Source organism: Saccopteryx leptura, chromosome 2, assembly GCF_036850995.1.
Source record: "Saccopteryx leptura isolate mSacLep1 chromosome 2, mSacLep1_pri_phased_curated, whole genome shotgun sequence".
In the NCBI taxonomy this organism is placed as follows: domain Eukaryota; kingdom Metazoa; phylum Chordata; class Mammalia; order Chiroptera; family Emballonuridae; genus Saccopteryx; species Saccopteryx leptura.
In genome coordinates this window covers 288703242-288723959 of record NC_089504.1, presented here as the reverse complement: position 1 = coordinate 288723959, position 20718 = coordinate 288703242, and the positions used below count along the sequence as shown (strand labels likewise).

Sequence of the window (20718 nt, the reverse complement as noted above, 5' to 3'; positions counted from 1 at the left end):
AACCTGATGCCTGAGAGATGAGAAGCATCAATTCTTTGTTGTGGCACCTTAGTTTTCATTGATTGTTTTCTCATATGTGCCTTGACCAGGGACTCTAGCCAAGCCACTGAGCTCTTTTTTTTTTTTTTTTTTTTTTCAAGCCAGTGATCTCTTGCTCAAGCCAGTGACCTTTGGGCTCAAGCCAGCAATTATGGGGTCATGTCTATGATTCCACACTCAAGCCAGCGACCCTATGCTCAAGCTGGTGAGCCCGCACTCAAGCTGGCAACCTCAGGGTTTCAAACCTGAGTCCGACACTCTAGCCACTGTGCTACTGCCTAGTCAGGCTACCTTTCTGTCTTTGAGCCTCTCATATATGTGGGATCTCTGCCTTTCTCATGTATGTGGGGTTCCCATACATACATATTTATTGAATTTGGTTATTGTATCTTGTTAATCTGTCTCATGTCTATTTGATTATTAGACTAGCTGAAAGAACATTGAGTATAAAGGAAAAATTTCTTCCTCTCCAAAATTAATACATGTCATTATGCATTTGTCCAAATCATAGAATGTATAACATCAAAAGTGAACGTTAACATAAACTATGGACTTTGGGTGATTATGATATGTCAAGGTAAATTCATCAGCTGTAACAACTATACAACTCTGGTGGGAGATATTTAAAATGAGGGAGGCTATGTATGTGTGGGGCAAGGGGAATATTGGGCATTTCTGTACCTTTCCCTCAATTTTTCTGTGAAACTAAATATGCTTTTTTAAAAGTCTTAATTTAAAAAAATATAAAGAACAAGAAAGCATTAAAATATTAACTTAACTTCACTGTTCAGGAACTAGAAGGAGAACAAACTAAACTCAAAATCAAAAGGAGAAAGGGATCTGACCTGTGGTGGTACAGTGGATAAAGCATCTACCTGGAATGCTGGTTCAAATCCCCAGGCTTACCCAGCTAAGGCAAATATGAGAAGCAACTATAATTTGATGCTTCCCACTCCTCCCCTCACTTTTTTTCTCTCTCTTTCTCTCTCTCTCTCCCCTCTCTCTAAAATCAATAAATAAAATATTTTTTAAAATAAAATAAAATATCAACAAAATTGATTAACTGAGGAAAAAAAAGACTCAAATTACTAAAGTCAGAAATAAAAGAACTAATTAGCCTGACCCGTGGTGGTACAGTGGATAGAGTATCAACCTAGAACACTGAGGTTTCAGATTTGAAACCCCAAGGTCTCCAGCTTGAATATGGAATCATCAAAATGATGCCAAGGTCGCTGGCTTGAGCAAGGGGTCACTGGCTTGGCTGGAGCACCCTGGCCAAAGCACATAGAAAAGCAATCAATGGACAACTAAAATGATGCACTATGAGAGAATGTTTATCATTTCTCTCTCCCTTCTTGTCTCTCTCTTTCTCACAAAAAATAAAAGAAAAAAAGAAGAATCGTTACAAGTAATGCCACAGAGTCCCTGGCCAGTTAGCTCAGTTTGTTAGAGCATTATCCTGGTAGGCCAAGGTCAGGGCACATATAAGAAGTAAGCAATGAGCCTCACCAGGTGGTGGCGCAGTGGATAGAGCGTCAGACTGGGATGCGGAAGGACCCAGATTCGAGACCCCGAGGTTGCCAGCCTGAGGGCGGGCTCATCTGGTTTGAGAAAAAGCTCACCAGCTTGGACCCAAGGTCTCTGGCTAGAGCAAGGGGTTACTCGGTCTGCTGAAGGCCCACAGTCAAGGCACATATGAAAGAGCAATCAATGAACAACTAAGGAGTGGCTACAAAAAACTGATGATTGATGCTTCTCATCTCTCTTTGTTCCTGTCTGTCTATCCCTATCTATCCCTCTCTCTGACTCTGTCTCTGTAGAAAAATAAATAAATAAATAAATAAAACTTTAAAAAAAAAAAAGTAAGCAATGAATGCATAAGTGAAACAACAAATCAATGTTTCTCTCTCTCTTTCTCCCTTTCTCTTTCTCTCTAAAAATCAATAAAAAATAAAAAATATCCTTAAAAAAAAGTAATGCCACAGAAATAAAAAAAAAGCAAAGACACTAGTGTGAACAATTATAAGCCAACAAATTAGATAACTTAGAAGAAATAAATTTCTAGAAACATACAGCCTACCAAGACTGAATCATGAAGAACTAGAAAATCTAAACAGACCTGTAACAAGTAAGAAGATTAAATTAGTGCTTGACTGGTGGTGGTGCAGAGGATAGAGTGTTGATGCTGAGATGCCAGGTTTAAAACCCCAAGGTCACTGGCTTGAGCGTAGGATCATCAAAATGATCCACGGTCACTGACCTGAGCCCAACGTTACTGGCTTGAGCAAGAGGTCCCTGGCTCAGCTTGAGTGCCCCCCCAATCGAGGCATATATTAGAAGCAGTCGATGAACAGCTAAAGAGAAGCAACTGCCAGTTGATGCTTCTCACTCTCAATCCTCCCTCCTTCTCTTTCCCTTCCTGTCTCTTGCTATCTCTCTCAAAATCAACTTTTAAAAAATGATGAGGAAGGCCTGACCTGTGGTGGCGCAGTGGATAAAGTGTCGACCTAGAATGCTGAGGTCGCTGGTTCGAAACCCTGGGCTTGCCTGGTCAAGGCACATATGGGAGTTGATGCTTCCAGCTCCTCCCCCTCCTCTGTCTCTCCTCTCTCTCTCTCTCTGTCTCTCCCTCTCCTCTCTAAAAAAATGAATAAATAAAAAAATAAAAAATGATAAAGAAGGAATACCTCCAAACTCATGAGGTCAGCATTACTCTGATATCAAAGTCAGACAAAGATACTACAAGATAAGAAAACTATATACCAATATTCCTGATGAATATTAATGTAAAAATCCTCAAAAAACTACTAACTGAATTTAATAGCACATTGAAAGAATTATACACTTTGACTAACTGGGACAGGATGTAAGGATGGTTCAACATACAAAAATCAATAAATAGCCTGACCAGGCAGTGGCACAGTGGATAGAGCATTGAACTGGGATGCGGAGGACCGAGGTTTGAGAGCCCGAGATCGCCAGCTTGAGCACGGGCACATCTGGCTTGAGCAAAGCTCATCAGCTTGGACCCAAGGTCGCTGGCTTAAGCAAGGGGTTACTCGGTCTGCTGAAGGCCCACGGTCAAGGCACATATGAGAAAGCAATCAATGAACAACTAAGGTGTCGCAACAAAAATCTGATGATTGATGCTTCTCATTTTTCTCCATTCCTGTCTGTCTGTCCCTCTCTCTGACTCTCTCTCTGTCTCTGTAAAAAAAAAAAAAAAAAAACACTCAACAAACTAAGAAACTACCTCAACATAATAAAAGCCATATATGAAAAGCCCACAGCTGCCTGACCTGTGGTAGCACAGTGGATAAAGCATCAACCTGGAATGCTGAGGTCGTCGGTTCAAAACCCCGGGCTTCCCTGGTCAAGGCACATATGGGAGTTGATGCTTCCTGCTCCTCACCTTCTTCTTTCTCTCTCTCTTTCTCTCTACTCTCTCTAAAAATGAATTAATAAAAAAATAAGAAGAAGAAAGAAAAGCCCACAGTTAACATCATACTGAATACTGAAAAACAGAAAACTTTCCCCCAAGACTGGAACAAGGCAAGGATGATCACTCTCACCAATTCTGTTCAACATTGTACTGGAAGACCTAGCCTAAGGATTAGGCAATGAAAAGAAATAAAAGGCATCTAAATGGTAAAGGAAAAAGTAAAATTATTTCTGTTCCCAGATAACATGATCTTATATGTACAAAACCCTAAAGATTACACGCTTGACCTGTGGTGGCGCAGTGAATAAACCTTTGGCCTGGAATGCCAAGGTTGCCAGTTCAAAACCCTGGGCTTCCCTGGCCAAGGCCCATACAGCAAGCAAGCAATGAACATGAAGCAACTATGAGTTGATACTTCCCATTTCATGTTCCCCCTCTCTCCTGTCTCTGTAAAAGCAATAAATAAAGTATTTTAATTTTTTTTTTTTACAGAGATAAAGAGAGAGTCAGACAGGAACAGAGAGATGAGAAGCATCAATCATTAGTTTTTCATTGCGCATTGCAACACCTTAATTGTTCATTGATTGCCTTCTCATATATGCCTTGACTGCGGGCCTTCAGCAGACCAAGTAACCCCTTGCTCGAGCCAGCAACCTTGGGCTCCAGCTGGTGAGCTTTTGCTCAAACCAGATGAGCACTTGCTCAAGCTGGTGACCTCGGGGTCTCAAACCTGGGTCTTCTGCATCCCAGTCCGACACTCTATCCATTGTATCACCACCCGGTCAGGCTAAATAAAGTATTTTAAAAAACAAATTCAACAAAGTTGCAGGATACAAAATTAACACCAAAAATCAGTTGTACTTCTATACACTAACAATGAACAATCCAAAAAGGAACTAAGAAAACTATCCCATTTACAGTAGTAGCAAAAAGAATGACATACTTAGGAATTAACCAAGAAGGCAAAAAGTCTTATACACTGATAAACTACAAATTTTGCTGAAAGAAATTAAAGATGACACAAATAAATGGAAAGACATCCCATGTTCATAGATTGGAGGACTTAATATTGTTAAAATGTTCATACTACCCAGTGACCTACAGATTAAATGAAATTCTTACCAAAATCCTACTGGTATTTTTCACGGAAATAGAAAAGAGAAAGAAAAAAAAAAACTATCCTAAAATTCATATGGACTCTCAAAGGCTCCCAAATAGCCAAAACAATCTTGATAAAGAAGAACAAAGCTTGAGGCTTCACACTTCCTGATTTCAGAACATATAAAAAGCCACAATAAACAAAACCATATGGAACTGGCATAAAGACCTGTGATGGTGCAGTGGATAAAGTGTCGACATGGAATGCTGAGGTTGCTGGTTCAAAACTCTGGGCTTGCCTAGTCAAGGCACATGTGGGAGGTGATGTTTCTTGCTTCTCCTCCCCCATTTTTCCCCCTCACCCTTCTGTAAAATAAATAAATAAAGATATTAAAAAAAACATATGGCCTGACCGGGCGGTGGCGCAGTGGATAGAGTGTCGAACTGGGATGCAGAGGACCCAGGTTTGAGACCTCGAGGTCACCAGCTTGAGCGCAGGCTCATCTGGTCTGAGCAAATTTCACCAGCTTGGACCCAAGGTCGCTGGCTCGAGCAAGGGGTTACTTGGTCTGCTGAAGGCCCACGGTCAAGGCACATATGAGAAAGCAATCAATGAACAACTAAGGTGTCGCAAAGCGCAATGAAAAACTAATGATTGATGCTTCTCATCTCTCTCCATTCCTGTCTGTCTGTCCCTGTCTATCCCTCTCTCTGACTCTCTCTCTCTCTGTCTCTGTAAAAAAAAAAAAAAAAAAAAAAAAAAAAAGACATATGGACCAATGAAACAGAATGTAAAACCCAGTGGTCTGACCTGTGGTGGCGCAGTGGATAAAGCATCAACCTGGAAATGCTGAGGTCACCGGTTCGAAACCCTGGGCTTCCTGGTCAAGATACATATGGGAGTTGATGCTTCCAGCTCCTCCCCCCTTCTCTCTCTCTGTCTCTCCTCTCTCTCTCTCTCTCTCTCTCTCTCTCTGTCTCTCCCTCTCCTCTCTAAAATGAATAAATTAAAAAAAATAAATTTAAAAAAAAATCTTTGTTCAGAATGTAAAACCCAGAAATAAACCTTCACATATATGGTCAAATCATTTTCTTTTTTTTCTTTTTTTATTTCATTTTATTTTTTAGAGCAAGCAGAGAGAGAAAAAAGCGGGTTGAGGAGCAGGAAGCATCAACTCATAGTAGTTGCTTTTCACATGCCAGGACTGGCCAAGCCCAGGGCCTCAAACTGGCGACCTCAGCATTCCAAGTCAATTTTCTATCCGCTGTGCCACCACAGGTCAATGAAATGATTTTCAACAAGGGTGTCAAGATTGCACAATGGGGAAAGGATAATCTCTTCAGGAAATGGTTTGGGAAAGCCAGATAACCACATACAAAAGAATGAAGTTAGACCCTTACCTTATACCATATACAAAGATTAACTCAAAGTAGGTTAAAAATCTAAATATAAGACCTGAAACTATAAGACTTCTAGAAGGAAACAGGGAAAGCTTCATGAAATTATAATAGGTAATGGTTTCTTGGATCTGAAACCTAAAGCAGTAATGAAAGCAAAATTAGAAAAATGAGACTACATCAAACTTAACTCTTATGGAGCAAAGGAAACAATCAACAGAGATAACTGGCAACCTACTGAATGGTAAAAATATTTGCAAACCATATGTCACATAAAGAGTTAATATCCAAAATACACAAATAACTCTTATAACTCAATGACAACAACAAAGCAAGCAAACAAAAAATAACCTAGTTAAAAAATGGGCAAAGGACTTGAATAGACATTTCTCCAAAGTAAATATACAAATGGTCAACAAGCACATGAAAAGATCCTCAACATCACGAATCATCAGAAAAATGCTAATCAAAAGACCACAAGATATCATCTCACACACATTAGGATAGCCACCATCAAAAAACAGAAAGTAGACCCTGGCTGGTTGGCTCAGTGGTAGAGCGTCGGCCTGGCGTGCAGGAGTCCTGGGTTCGATTCCTGGCCAGGGCACACAGGAGAAGCGCCCATCTGCTTCTCTACCCCTCCCCCTCTCCTTCCTCTCTGTCTCTCTCTTTCCCTCCCGCAGCCAAGGCTCCATTGGAGCAAAGTTGGCCTGGGTGCTGAGGATGGCTCAATGGCCTCTGCCTCAGGTGCTGGAATGGCTCTGGTTGCAACAAAGCAACGCCCCAGATGGGCAGAGCATCGCCCCCTGGTGGGCATGCCGGGTGGATCCCGGTCGGGCGCATGCAGGAGTCTGTCTGACTGCCTCTCTGTTTCCAACTTCAGAAAAATACAAAAATAAATAAATAAACAGAAAGTAAGTGTTGGCAAGAATGTGGAGAAATTGGAACCCTTGTTCACTAATGGTAGCAATGTAAAATGATGCAGCCACTATGGAAAATGGTATGGAAGTTTCTTTACCCTATGACCCAGCAATTCTGCTTCTGGGTATATACACAAAACAACTGAAAGCAGGATCTCAAAGAGAAATTAACACTCCCATGTTTGTGGCAGCATTATTCACAGTAGCAACCAAAATGTCCATGGACAGATGAATAAAGAAAATGTGGTATATACATACAATGAAATATTATTCAGCCTTTAAAAAAAAAAAGCAAATTCTGTCATATGTGACATGGATGAAACTTGAGATTGCACTAAGTCACAGGACAAAAACTGCATGATTCCACTTACATGAAGTATCTAAAGTAATCAAAATCACAGGAGCAGAAAGCAGAATGATGGTTACCAGGGTTTAGGGGGAGGGGAAAATGAGATGTTTAAAGCATTTCAGTCATGCAAGATGAAAAAGTTCTAGAGATTGGCTCTACAACATTGTGCATACAGTTAACAATTCTATAATATACACTTAAAATGTGGTAAAGGTAAATTTGTATATATGTGGGTTTTTTACACAATTAGATATATATTGTGTATATACGTATCCCTAAAAAAATATGAATGAGTTTTTCCTCACCATGTAGTCAAGGCAACATAGTAAGTAACTCCTTCGATTTTTACCAGGGGAAAGGACGCTGTGACCGAGGTGGGAGACACAACCAGCCCGCTACCTGCCTGCAGGCATGTTCTGAGGCAGGTTGATTTTAGAAGGTTGAAGACCTGCAAATGGATTCCAGTAAAACTGCCTGTGCCTATGCATCCTTAGAAAATCTTAAAACCTTGGTGGACACTGCCCCAGGTTGAAAACCATGGGTGCAGAGCTCTGCACCCTGCATTTCCTGCCATTTCTCTGCCTTCTTACAGAGCACAGGCCATCTCTCCGTGGCAGAGGTTTCATCAGTGCAAGGGCAGGGGAGAAACAGAGAGGCTGGCATTGTCCCCTCCAACAGCTACAAACTGTGATTTTCTTTCCCCTTGCCAGATCCAACCCTGGCCTCCCATACCCTACTCTCCTTGCACCCCTACTTTGCCATCCCATCACCTTTTTATTTTTTAAGAGAGAGAAAGAGAGGGAGAAACATGATTTGTTGTTCCACTTATTTGTGTATTCCCTTATGTGCCCTGACCAGGGATTAAAACTGCAACTTTGGCCTGACCAGGAGGTGGCGCAGTGAATAGAGCGTCGGACTGGGATGCGGAGGACCCAGGTTCGAGACCCTGAGGTTGCCAGATTGAGCACGAGCTCATCTGGTTTGAGCAAAGCTCACCAGCTTGGACACAAGGTCGCTGGCTCTAGCAAGGGGTTACTCCGTCTGCTGAAGGCCCGCGGTCAAGGCACATATGAGAAAGCAATCAATGAACAACTAAGGTGTTGCAACAAAAACCTGATTATTGATGCTTCTTATCTCTTTCCATTCCTATCTGTCTGTCCCTATCTATCCCTCTCTCTGACTCTCTCTCTCTCTCCCTCTGTTAAAAAACAAAAAACCTGTAACTTTGGCATATCGGGAGGACAGTCTAACCAGCTGAGCTACCTGGCCAGGGCCATCCCACCAAGTTCTCTGTATATTGAACATTTGGGGCCTCAGTGCAACTCATGACTCACGACTTGAGGGTCATGGCTCCTCTCTCATGGAACTGCAGTAAGGACTACATGGGACATACTGTGTGGCTAGAAAGTGAGTATGATGAGTCTGGAGTCTGAGCTAGGAAGGCGCCAGATGGTGGCTTGTGGCTTTTGGCCCTTCATGGAGCTGCAGGGAAGGAGCTGCTGGCCCAGGGCTGCCCACAGGGCAAAGACCACCAAGCTTGAGGGGGTTCCAAGGTGTGGAAAGGTTTTAATGAGCATCACAAGGGAACCGAGTGAGGGGTACAAACTTCAAATCCAGCCTTTATTGCCATGCTTCAGGGCCTGAACGGGAGGGAGGGGGCTCAACCTTGCTTATCTCTTCCCAGACCCCGAGGCAGCTGAAGGGCAGTTCCTGAAAGTCTTCTCCCAGTAGCCGGGCTGAGGGGAAGAGGAGAGGCCTCTGCTGCTGAAGCCAGGAGCAGGAAGACCTGGAGCAGCAAGCTGACCCCCACAGGTCAGGAGAAACCCAGAGTCAGGCAGGAACATCAGATGTTCGAAGGGTAGATGGACTGAGGAAACTCTTGGGGTCCCCAAACAGCACTGAGATCTCACAGAGGGCCCAGGCCCCAAGGCCCGCTGGCTCCAGTGACTGAGACCCTGAGGAAGGCATCCCCAGACTGAGATGCTCACAAAGCAGCTCTGACATCACACCCTCCCCCTGTTCAGCAAGGGTCAAGAGAAGGTCTGGAGGGAGAGGTGAGGACAGGGCCTGGGTAGGCAGGAGGCTGGAAAGAACATAAGGGGCCGAGCATCAGGGCAGTGCCATGAGGGAGAGCGGGGGTCCTTTAGCTGCTGCTCTGCTGCTCCTGCTCGCGGATGAGGTTGGCGATGGGGCTGGTGATGCCTCCTATCAAGGTCCAGTACTCATCAAAGCTGATGCGTCCATCATGGTTGGCGTCCAGGTTCTGGATGAGCTTGTCAGCAGCCTTTCGGTTCCCCGTGTCCTGGGGAGGAACCGGAGTTAGCAACACTGAGAGTGGCAGTCCCACAGAGTCCTCAGGCAGGAAGGACCCTGGGCAGAGACCCAGGATCCGGCTGGGCAGCTGCTGCCCTTGGCAAACAGGAACAGAGCCCTCACTGGCTCAGGCCTGGGGATGCCCAGAGAGCAGAGGCCTGGGCGGGGTCAAGACTCTGGTTTGGGGGTAACTGAAAGAACAGAGTCTGCAGAGGGGAAGGAGCCTGAGAGGACAGGGCTTCAGGGGCCAGGGAGAGACAAGGCCCTTGGGTGGGGCCTTACCGTCAGCATGTGGTTGAGCTCTTTCTGGAGCATCTTTCGGAAGCTACTCTTGCTGATCTTGTTCTTGACCAGGCTGTGCTTAGACACGTATTTGTAGAAGGTTTCCACCAGAACCACAACCGCCTTCTCCAGCTCTGTGTAGGAGTCTGCCATCTCACTGCCTCACTCCTCAAGGGGCCTGAGCACCATGAGACATGCAGATGAGAAAAGACCCCACAGGCCAAGCCTCCGCCCACACACCCACCCTGGCCCTGGGCCCTCCAGGCTGGCAGGTCTTTCCGGAGGAGGGGGCAGGGAAAGAGGGGCACAGGGTAGGCGGGGGTAGGCCTGGAATGAGAACTATGTGGCTCTTCTAATCCAGGTGTTCCCCAGCTCAACTGCCTTAACAGGTTCTTCAGGCCCTTCCCCAGCCCTGGGCACCAGGCTTGTCAGAGTACCAGTGAAAGCAGGAGGCTCCCATGGGAAGAGATTGAAGTGCCCATCCTTTGTCCTCTGCACACCTGGCCCACCCAAGTCCCCTGCCCTGAAGGCAAACACAGCTAGAAACTGTTAGGATGAGCCAAGAGCACTGGGGATGTACAGGGCAGGAGCCATGGTGCCCCACCAAGACACAAGATTGGCTGAGACCCCGTCCCAGGCCGCAAATTAGGAGACAGGGACATAAACCCACTCCAATTCTTTCAGCCAGGCGCCAGGACAGTGAGTCCAGAGACTCAGCCGTGGCCGTTCCTGGGAAAGGACAATGTCCTGATTCATTGAGCCAGATATTCTGCAGACTCCCACCCACACCCCGCTAGCCTAGCTTCCCTCATATCCACCCCAAAATATACAGCAGGACCAAGGACCCTCCACCCCATTACCTAAAGAGGAGCCAGGCTGGGTCTGCCCCAGCTGGAGACAGAGCCACAGGCAGCCAGAAGCCACACAGTCAGTCACCCCCTCATCCCAGGACAAAAGACACTCACATTTGCAGCGGATACAGACTTCTGAATAACAGGATATGAAGGGAACAGGCGGATCTATTCTGTGAGTCGCCACCCATGCCCAGTGCCCCCCCAACTGAACCCAGGCAAATGAGCCTCCCTTCACGCCCCCTAGCCCAGGAATGAGCTGCTGCCGGCCTGCCCATCCAGTCCCAGCCAGGGAAGGTAAATAGAGCCACTATAAGGGCTTGGGCATCCACAATCCGAGTCCCTGCCCCTGCCACCTGCTTCCTAATCCCCTTGGGGCCATCCTTCTCCAAGCCCACTGCTCTGCCCTCTTCTAGTGGACCTGCTGGAGTCTTACCTCCCTCAGGAAGCCTGTCCTGACCCCTGCCATCCGGCCCTCCTCCTCTGTCTCCCATAGACTTTCAGTCGCACTGGCTGCTTCCCACTAACTGTTGTAGCCTTTTCCTGGATCTTGTCTCCCTAGACACCAGGAATTCCTGGAAGCAAGGAGAGTGTTTCTGACACAAAGCCATTATATTTTCTGAACCAAACAGAAGGACGAGGCTTTGGGACCATTTTTTTTAAATCCTGGATAGACAAACTCCTTGCTTTTTCATCTCTGCATCTTGCCTAGCCAGTATTGCTCAGCCCAGTGCTTTGCTCAAGGAAGTTGTTCTATAAATGTCCCACCGCCTTCCAGGAGTGATACGAGATGTGCAAAGCCCCTGACCACCCTTATAAGTTGTTGTTTTGTTGTTGTTGTTTTGGCAAAGCTTTTTCAGAAGGAAGAATGAGACTATGCCAGGAAGCAGGAAGGAAGGAGAGTAGAGAGGGAGAGGGGTCAGGCTAAGACATCTCTGATCAGAAATCCTGCCCTTCTCTCCCCTGGTCTGTGGCCAAAAGGATGAAGTATGGAACCAGCATTGCAGGACTCTAAAAGCTGTACCCATTTCAGCAAGGATTGTGCCAAGTCTACTCCCAACCAAGCTTTATGAGTGGCAAGAGAGTTCAGAGAATGTCCCCATCCTTAACTATCCCAGACCTTGTTCCCTGAGTGAAGAATTTTGTGAGAAATAGGAAGAGGAAAGAGAAAAAAATTTGTTGGGGGGGGTCTCCCCCTTTCCCCAAAGCCTATCCACCCTTCTTACCACCTGCCTTCTTGGAGTCTTATTTCTCTGCCCAGAGGAACCTCCTGCCCTTCCTTGCCCCAGTCGCGACTAGGGCTCTGGCAGCCAAGTAGGCAGGACCCAGGTGAGCACCTAGGTGACAATCAGCCACCTGCTGTCAGGTATGCTGACCAGAGAGGTGGTTTCAGCAGCTCTGGATTTCAGTTCCCAGGCCTCCCAATAATCTGCCGAACACTGCCCCCCCCACAACACACACACACACACACACAACTTCTAGTCAAATGGACACCACTGTAGATACATCTGCATAAGTGCCTTCCTGAAGGAAGAATGTCAGAGTGAGATAGTCAGGTGTGTCTATCCCTTCCGCCCTTCCTCCCTTCCCTGGGGGCCAGGAGCCACGCTCTGCCACTACACCCCATATCACAGCCACTTGCTCCTCCTGCCTGCCCCACCCTCCCACCAGACTGATGGTCACAGGCACAGGATTGGGGTGGGGTGGGCTGTAGGCCGTGTATTGTCCCCTCATAAGGTAGATCCTGTATTGACTTTGCCTGGCCTGAGAGTTGGGGCGGCGGGGGGGGGGGGGGGGGGGGAGATAGGCATTTACATTGGAACCTTCCTAAAAAGTGGAAATAGGGAAACCACTAGTTCTCCAAAGGGCCCCCTTCACCTGGAGCCCTCAACCCTCCCGCAATGTTCTCATTGTCTTTTCCTGGCTGATTCATATTGAGCAACCAAGAGGCCCCCATCCCTACCTCACTCACCTCAGCCCAGCTTAATGACTTCTCCAAAAGCCCAAATTTCCCTGACAGCGTGCCCCTGGGTCTCAGTCACTCCGGCCCCGCTCCGACCTCCAGATTCTGGGCCCCACTCCTCCAAGTGCCTCCTAATCATCCCCATCTCTTCAACGCTCTAGTCTCCTTCAATCTGGAGCTCTGAACATCCACCATACTATCCAAAATTCACCTTCCCCTCCCACCTCCACATGTACTTCTTGAGCCTAAAATTGTTTTCAGGTGTTGGGATATTTCCCTGGACTCCTCTTCCTCCTAGTCATCATCCTCTCTAGAGCCTAGCCCATTCTCAAGCCTAAATTTGGCATGCTGTGTCCTTTCCAAATACCTTGAATTTGTTCACTCATTTATTCACCATACATTTGCTTATTCATTCATTTTACTCATTTCCTCATGCATTTCCTTCACTTCAATATACAGGACAGTGCAATCTGAAGTGGGCTGGTAATGCTTTACTCAATTTGCAAGTCTGTTTCAAACTAATCTCTCCAGCCTCAATCACACCCTTCTCTGCTCATCTTCTCATGGCCTTTTCCCAGTTCCAGAGACTCTGTCTGACACAACTGCTCCGGCCTTACCCTCCACACCCTCTCAGGACTCACTTGCTCTAGTTCACACATACATATACACAGAGTGAGGAGTCCCCAATCCTGATGCCTCTCGGCTTGGATAACCCATCTACCTTCCACCCGTTTGTGTTTTTGGAGACTGTAACTGGAAGAGAAGCCTGATCCTCTGAAATTTCTTCAAGGCAAGTGAAGTGGAGAGTACTATGGATACACACACACACACACACTGCTGCCCCTGGCCTCACCAACACCCAGAGTGCTCTTTGCTTGTGCGTGGGGACAGGCTGAGCCCCACTCATCCGCACCTCCAGCACTCCCTTCCCCAGCACCCCTGCCCTCACCCCCAACCCAACAGGGCTGGGCAGGGGAACATTCCCATAGTGCATGCAGGTGGCTCTGCCAAACAAAGCCAGGCAAGCCAGAACCTGCCTGGGTCCTGAGGTGGAAGAGAAGCTGCCCAGACTCCTGGCCCCTCTCCCAGGGCTCCCAGATTCCCCCAGGATATCACCGAGATTCTTCCAGGTCCCATCTGCCCTCCCAAGGAACAGTGTTCAATGCACGATGGGGCCTGCGGCCGGGACTTTCCTGAGTCCTGAGGTGGAAAGAAGCCACCTCAGCACCCTTCTTCTCTCCTCAGGCTTTCAGGATCGCTGGGGCCTCCCTGGGCCCCACTACCTCTCCCAGCACACAGCTCCCGGAGGCCAGTGAGGCCTGTGTCCAAGGTCTGACCACCCCTAACCCCCGCCAGCACACATGTGCCCTTTTCTGTCAGGGGAAGATCAGAGCAGCTGCGGGCAATGGCCCAGCCCCTGGAGAGGAGCCCAGGCAGATGCTGCTTTGGGGAGGGGGTCTCACCACCCCACCCACTCCTCTGAAGGCCTCTCGAGGCCCCAATGCCACCAGGATTCTCCATTCACAAATCAGCCTTTTGGGAAAGTTAACAGTTAACAAAACCTCCCTGCCCTGTCTCTGGCAGGCCCCCTCCCCAGACCTCCTTCCCTGCCCCTTCTCCTGGCCTCCCAAGCCTGTGGGGCTTCCGGAGAAGCCCCAGACCACCCAAGACAGCAGCCCCAGACCTCCCAGGACGGACCTGGGGTGCTCACCTGCCTCCTCCGTTCACCTCCTCTCTAACAAGGCTCTGGGGCCTGGGCTCTGACACGGCCAAGCAGCAACCCTCGCTCAGCCCAGCCAGGACTCCTCCCCGCCGCACTCCCAGAATGTGTCCCACTCCCTCCTTCCCCGCTTGGCTGAGCTGGCACGGTGGGGAGGTAGTGACTGAGCTCCCTCTTGACTTGGCCCTGGGGTTGGGCCCTCGTTAAAGGGATACACACCTTTTTTAACACCCCTCCGCACCACCCCAAAAGGAGTGGTGGAAGCTGGCACTCCCCCAACCCCACCCTCCTAGCCCTGCAGGGACTGACAGAACCTACCTGGTGGAGAAAGGAAAGGAAGTACTGTCACCTGCCCTTCTCACCTGGGTCACTGGGAACTCAGTTTCAGGGACCCCAAACAGACAAGTTCAATTAGCATTCCAGGCCAGCTCGGCTAGCCACAGAAACTTCCTTGCCCTTGGGATTTCAGAAGCAATGCTTGATTTTTGTGTGTTCAAGCCAGAAGACAGATATCAGGGGTCAGACCCTGGCCCCCTGGGCTTCCATCGCCAGGTCAGCCCACCAGGAGCTCTCCTGACCCCCACCTCTGGGACCACGCATATGCAGCAGAGGATCCCTCTGGATACACACTCTAGCCCTTCCCCACAATACGCAAGGAAACTGGCCAGTTCCACATCCCTCTGTGGAGGCAGTAGCTGAAACCAGAGGGGACCTATTCACCAACTCTGACAGTTGTGATTTAAGCTCACCAGGCACTCACTGTGTCAGGCTCTCTGCTAAGTACTTTACATGATGCCTCAATTATCCTAACAATACCTGTGAGGGAAGTACTATTAATATTCCTATTTTGCAGATGAGGAAACTGATACTGAAGAGTACTGAGAGCATGCCCACGTTTCCAAAGATTCATGTGCAGGCCATCAGCCTCACATGTTCTTTGCTGATCAGCCAGATTCCAGCATGCCTGGGGATATGAACCCCAGGTGGGCACTCTGCCTTTCTCTACTGGCAGAGGGCCTGCCCACTAGCAAAGAGGAGCTTGTCACTCACAGAGGACCAGGTCTCCCACCCCTTGAGCCTGGTACCATCCTCAACCCAAATCCATGGAATAAAGTTCCCGTTCACTTCCACTGACGACCACGGCCACCCCACATGTCCCGCATCACCTGATGACCCTACCATTCATTACCCCAACTACCTCGCCTATCGACTCCAGACATGGGGTGAGGGTGTCCAGCCAAGACATCTTTCGTTTGAAACAATATCAACACAATAAATTTTTTTTAAAAAAATTTTTATTAAGATATCTTTCACTTTTTCCATTTTTTATTAATCAAATGTTACAAAACAACCATCATTTTTTAAATGCCCAAGCACCCAGCTGGTCATCTCACTCCCGAGGTCACACCCTCCTTAGTCTGTCCCCCACCCTGCTTTCTCATTTCCCCTGCCCTAGCCCATGGACAGTCCTGGAAGGAGGCTGGGGCAGAGCTGGAGGCTGGAAGATACACACTGGACAGACAGCTAGTTTGGGTTGGGGAAGACATTAGGAGGAGGAGGTTCTTCAAGACTTTTAATACCAAGTATCCAGCCCTATTATCAGCCCTTTCAAATCATTTCCCATAGCCCAGCTCCTCTCTGCCCTGCACCCACTACCAAGTGGCCTGGCCCTTACACCACCAGCCTTACCCCTCCACATCCCTCCCTGCCCCAACCCGCCCCCGGAGCCTCCCCGTCGTGGGGATTCCTGGATCCATTAGCTCCATGGAGCTCCCAGGGGTGATGTGCAGAGACTCCGGGGAAGGGCCATTGTGAACCTGGACCTTGCAGAGGTGAGACAGGTGCAGACAGGGAAACAGTGTGGTGATGGTAAAGGGAGAAGTTTTATTTCCAGGCCCACAGTCTCTAAGGTCCCCTTTCCCCAACATCCCCCCAAGAGTCCCAGGGGAAGGTTCTCAGCTCCCCCGGACAGGGCTCTCCAGCTTCACGCTCTTGGCTGCTTCTCCAATCAGCTCCCAGAAACTCCCAAACTCCAGTTTAGAATCATTACAGCTGCCCAGGTTGGCGATTCTCTCCTCCAGCCCGCAGTTGCTCTGAGGGGAGTAAAGACAGCACAGCTCAGCACGGCAGCCCCTTCCAACTTCCCACCCGGCCCTGCCCAGGGGCGGGAAGCAGGACCCGAGTCCTCCTGGCACTGGCAAGCAGGAAGGGCTAGGGGTTGCTAGTGCCAGTGGCTGTAGGGGGGAGGCCTTGGAGCATTTGCTTGGGAAGTCGGTGTTCTGCCTGGTGTAGGGTCACTCCCTCAGTACCGGCATGAGGTGGGGCAGCTGCTGGGTCACCAGGTCCTGTAGTTCAGAGGGAGTAAGTGTCTCCTTCCCACCCTCCACCGAGTACTGGTGGAAGTTCTTGATTAGGATCTCAATGGCCCTCTCCACATCACTGAATTCCTGGGCATCCTGAGGGAAAGGGACATCACTCACATCAGGGAGGCCCCGCCCCACCCTACAACACCCTGCTTCCCCCAGGAATCTAGCCAGGCCAGCAGGGCAGAAGACAGCTGGAAGGCACACAGGCACCCGCCCACTCCAGGGCCCAGCATCCAGCCCTCCTTGCCCCCACTGGCCTCTGCCCTGAGCCACAGGTTGGACAAGCCAGCACCCCCCGCCAATCCCCAGGCAGGGCAGGTCTCAGCAAGTGGCCCAGGCATCCTCTTCCTGGGAGGGCTCCATCTTCATCACCCTGTGTGGGCACCAAAATGGGGGGTCAAGGCTCATAGGCTGGGTCTGGAGGGTAAGCCAAGGCCAATGTGAGGGGGTAGAAGTCAGCAGGGGAACACAGACCCTCAGGGTAGAGGAACAGAAAGACAGGCCAGGAATGAATGGGCCCACCTCGGCATTGGCTGACCGACACTGTCCCATGGTGCCTGATGTGCTTGGTTCTTTGGTGAGAGTTGTTGCCCTACAGCCTGCCCTGGAGGAGCCAGTGGTTCATGATCTGCCTTGAGGAGTGGGGAGGCTGAGGTGAGAAGAGATCCCAGCATTTCTTTCTCAACTACACCCCCCCCCTTTGACTCTTCAGATATTCTGGCCTCATCTAGGGAGTCAGGGTCAACTCCACACAAGGCTCTATCCCCACCCAGACTCTAGGGTCTAAGGTACAGCCCCCAGGCCAGCCCATTTAGAGAGAACCCCTTGGGCCTCACCTTAGCTTCACTCCTTCTTCCTCCTCCAACCACCCACTCCTATTTCATGCATACACACCAACCTCCAGCGCCTGGCCCCCCAGTCCTTTCCCTGGTAGACCACAGTAGGAAACGCTAAGTATGCCCCCTGGAGAGGGGGCAGCCCATTTTGGGTGAAAAGTCCTGAATCTCCTTACCTGCTGACAGCTGCTGAGACAGGACTGGATGAGCCAGCTCACCTGAGCTCAGCTCTTATACCTGGGGGAAGGGAGGGGAGGCAGGGGGCTGGGCCTCATCCCTAAGCCACCCCTGCTATTGCAGTTGCCTGGGCTGTGAGCCAGCTGTGTGGGCCCCACCCTCCACTGGCCAGAACTCCAGAGCCTGCCCCCATCCCTGCCATGAGGAGGGAGCCATGGAGTGCTGGGTCTGAGAGGCCCCTGGCCCCAGACCAGGAGGCAGAGTCCAGGGAAAAGATAGAAGAGGTAGGGAAGGGAGAGCGGGAGCGCTTGGAAACACTATAGGTTTGAGCTTGGATGGAAAGGCCTGGAGGAATTGTAGGGCAGGGAAGTGGAGAAGCCCTGAGTTAATAACCAGGAGAAGCAGAGGCTGATCAAAGCAGGGTTTGTGGCACAGAGGGAATGAGGAACATGTGGGTTGAGGCAGGTCTTCAAGGATCTCTCTACTTTGATGTCACACACACACACACACACACACACCTCCCACCAGGGCCAATTTGGATAGTGACACTCAAGCCTGTCCAGGTGCCAGACCCCAGACTTCTTCAGTCCTGATGGCAGAGTGATGAATGAAGACTAGAGCAGGAAGAAGGAACCAGGGAGGAGCAGCCTGGTTGAAGGGCCAGAATGGGTGCTGTCCTGACTTCCCTTCCACTCCCCTCAACCAGCGTGCACATGTGCAAGGCCCAAATGAGTTATCTGGCAGCTACTGACCTCTCCAAACTGGTTGGGCTGCCTGCTCCTCCCTCCCTCAGAGCCCCATGCCTTCCCTAACCCAGCCACTCCGCAGCAACCACACACACAAACACACACAATCCAGTAACAAGGGTGAAATCCCAGGGAGCAGGTCCAGGGACCCAACCCAACTACGGAGGCTCTCCTCAGACTTGATGGGAAGGAGGAAGGGGAAGGGGGTCAGGGCAAGGACGGGGTGGGACCCAGAGTCAAAGCTTCTGGGCTCCTTTCCTAAACTCTGAGATCAGAGCATACTTTCTGTAAAAAGTACTATAAATGGAGCCACTTTAAAATGGAGTCCCAGGTGTCATCCCAGAGGAACTGCCTTGTTTATCTGACTCTTCAAACATTTGGAATGTTAAAACTGAGCAAATGAACCTTTGGACTGGGCCTAACAGCATTGTATCCCAAACTGTTTGCAAAGATAACAAGAAAGCAGACTGAAAATTGAAGACATTCCTTAGAATTAGCATCACTCTATTAGCTTATCTGCACCTATAGAAATTCCTTCCTTAGTTTATTAACACCATTAAAATTCCTTCATTCTCTCCACCTGTAATTATTTCCCTTCCTTTTCTCATAAATACCCCTTGACTCACCTTCAATCAGAACACTACTAGGTTTCTGCCTAAATCAGTGCTTCCAGACTGGTTATTCTTTTGGACCTCAAATAAATGTTTATTTTTAGGTGACCATTCCCAATGCCCCTCTAAAACCCCTTCTAGGGCTCCCCTGAACTTGTGACCTCAATGAGAGGCATCAGTGTCTCTCAATGAGGCCCCTCCAACAGTGTCTCCTGAGAGTTCCTCTGAGGGGTTCCAATCTGTGTGAAAGGTTGATACTGGGGGACCAGCCCACTGCGGAGGGGAAAGAGCCTATTGTCAAGTCTCCCTTGTGTCTGACCTGGAGCGAACTCCAGCAGACTACTGCCTTATCCTGTATGAGATAGCTGACAGGCTAAGCCCCTTCCCAGGTCTATGGGTGGGCACTGGGGAGAGCCAAATGGAAAACACAAGGCTGGTTATGTTCCAAAAGGAAAATTTATTTAAAACGCCTGGGTACAAACTGGCTGAGGCAGACTAAGCTGTGTCGACCCAGAGGGAGGGATGGAGCAGGGTTTATATAGGCTATTCAGGGGTCTTGGAAAAAGCGACTGACTGGCCCTGGCCAGTTGGCTCAGCGGTAGAGCGTCGGCTGGCATGCGGGGGACCCGGGTTCGATTCCCAGCCAGGGCACATAGGAGAAGCGCCCATCTGCTTCTCCACCCCCCCTCCTTCCTCTCTGTCTCTCTCTTCCCCTCCCGCAGCCGAGGCTCCATTGGAGCAAAGATGGCCCTGGCGCTGGGGAGCTGGGGATGGCTCCTTGGCCTCTGCCCCAGGCGCTAGAGTGGCTCTGGTCGAGGCAGAGCGAGGCCTCGGAGGGACAGAGCATCCCCCCAGGTGGGCAGAGCTGTCACCCCTGGTGGGCGTGCCGGGAGTCTGTCTGACTGTCTTTCCCTGTTTCCAGCTTCAGAAAAATACAAATAAATAAATAAAATAATTTTTTAAAAAATTAAAAAAAAAAAGCGACTGACTGATGTCATTGCCTCTATAGCAGGGGTCAGGAACCTTTTTGGCTGAGAGAGCCATGAACACCACATATTTTAAAATGTAATTCTGTGAGAGCCATACAACAACCTGTGTACATTATGCATTATCCAGTAAAAATTTGCTGTTGTCCCGGAGGACAGCTGTGATTGGCTCAGCCACCCACAACCATAAACATGAGCGGTAGGAAATGAATGGATTGTAATACATGAAAATGTTTTATATTTTTAACGCTATTATTTTTTTATTAAAGATTTGTCTGCAAGCCAGATGCAGCCATCAAAAGCCACATCTGGTTCGGGAGCCATAGGTTCCCGACCCCTGCTCTGTAGGTACAAGGTAGTATTTCTTTGTATGTGGATTGGAGAGGCGCCACAGCTCCTCCAAATTGTTTATCTCCCAACTCGACTTGTCTATTATCGACTTGTCTATTATCGTTGTAAAAAGAAGGCCTGGGCTGGTTCAAAGTTCCTGGGCTGGGCCTTCAAGCAAGCCAGTCCCTCCTCCTCCCACGGATTTGCACTGCCCTGGGGATGGGGGCTGATCTATCATGTGGACCCTCTGAAAGCCTCTCAATCTGAGGGGTTCTCCAAAAGTGCCTCAGC

The 20718-nt window shown here is 49.1% G+C and overlaps 2 protein-coding genes across 4 annotated transcripts; both read right to left on the bottom strand.

Moving 5' to 3' along the window:
* Window positions 1–8838: 8838 nt before the first annotated feature.
* Window positions 8839–14560, bottom strand: S100A16 (S100 calcium binding protein A16). 3 transcript variants are annotated; one of them, XM_066362464.1, is made up of 3 exons: window positions 14354–14560; window positions 9842–10019; window positions 8839–9548 (listed from the first exon to the last, which is right to left on the bottom strand). In XM_066362464.1, the coding sequence occupies exons 2-3, from the start codon at window positions 9992–9994 to the stop codon at window positions 9390–9392; spliced, it is 312 nt and encodes a 103-aa protein (XP_066218561.1). In that variant the 5' UTR covers window positions 9995–10019; window positions 14354–14560; the 3' UTR covers window positions 8839–9389. The 3 variants fall into 3 exon arrangements, with proteins under 3 accessions (XP_066218561.1, XP_066218560.1, XP_066218562.1); XM_066362463.1 differs by having other exon boundaries at window positions 14367–14558; XM_066362465.1 differs by lacking the exon at window positions 14354–14560 and adding an exon at window positions 10702–10800.
* A 1679-nt stretch (window positions 14561–16239) lies between these two features.
* Window positions 16240–17814, bottom strand: S100A14 (S100 calcium binding protein A14). The gene is made up of 4 exons (XM_066362462.1): window positions 17754–17814; window positions 17264–17373; window positions 16685–16831; window positions 16240–16468 (listed from the first exon to the last, which is right to left on the bottom strand). The coding sequence occupies exons 2-4, from the start codon at window positions 17291–17293 to the stop codon at window positions 16331–16333; spliced, it is 315 nt and encodes a 104-aa protein (XP_066218559.1). The 5' UTR covers window positions 17294–17373; window positions 17754–17814; the 3' UTR covers window positions 16240–16330.
* Window positions 17815–20718: the final 2904 nt, after the last annotated feature.

Excerpts from the sequence above, each read along its gene's own strand:
- S100A16 (XM_066362464.1), bottom strand. The coding sequence starts at position 9,994 with ATGGCAGACTCCTACACAGAGCTGGAGAAGGCGGTTGTGGTTCTGGTG. Across the intron at positions 9,549-9,841 it reads AGCTCAACCACATGCTGACG|GACACGGGGAACCGAAAGGC; the intron begins GTAAGGCCCCAC and ends GTTCCTCCCCAG.
- S100A14 (XM_066362462.1), bottom strand. The coding sequence starts at position 17,293 with ATGGGACAGTGTCGGTCAGCCAATGCCGAG. Across the intron at positions 16,832-17,263 it reads GTCGGTCAGCCAATGCCGAG|GATGCCCAGGAATTCAGTGA; the intron begins GTGGGCCCATTC and ends CCTTTCCCTCAG. Across the intron at positions 16,469-16,684 it reads AGCTGCCCCACCTCATGCCG|AGCAACTGCGGGCTGGAGGA; the intron begins GTACTGAGGGAG and ends TACTCCCCTCAG.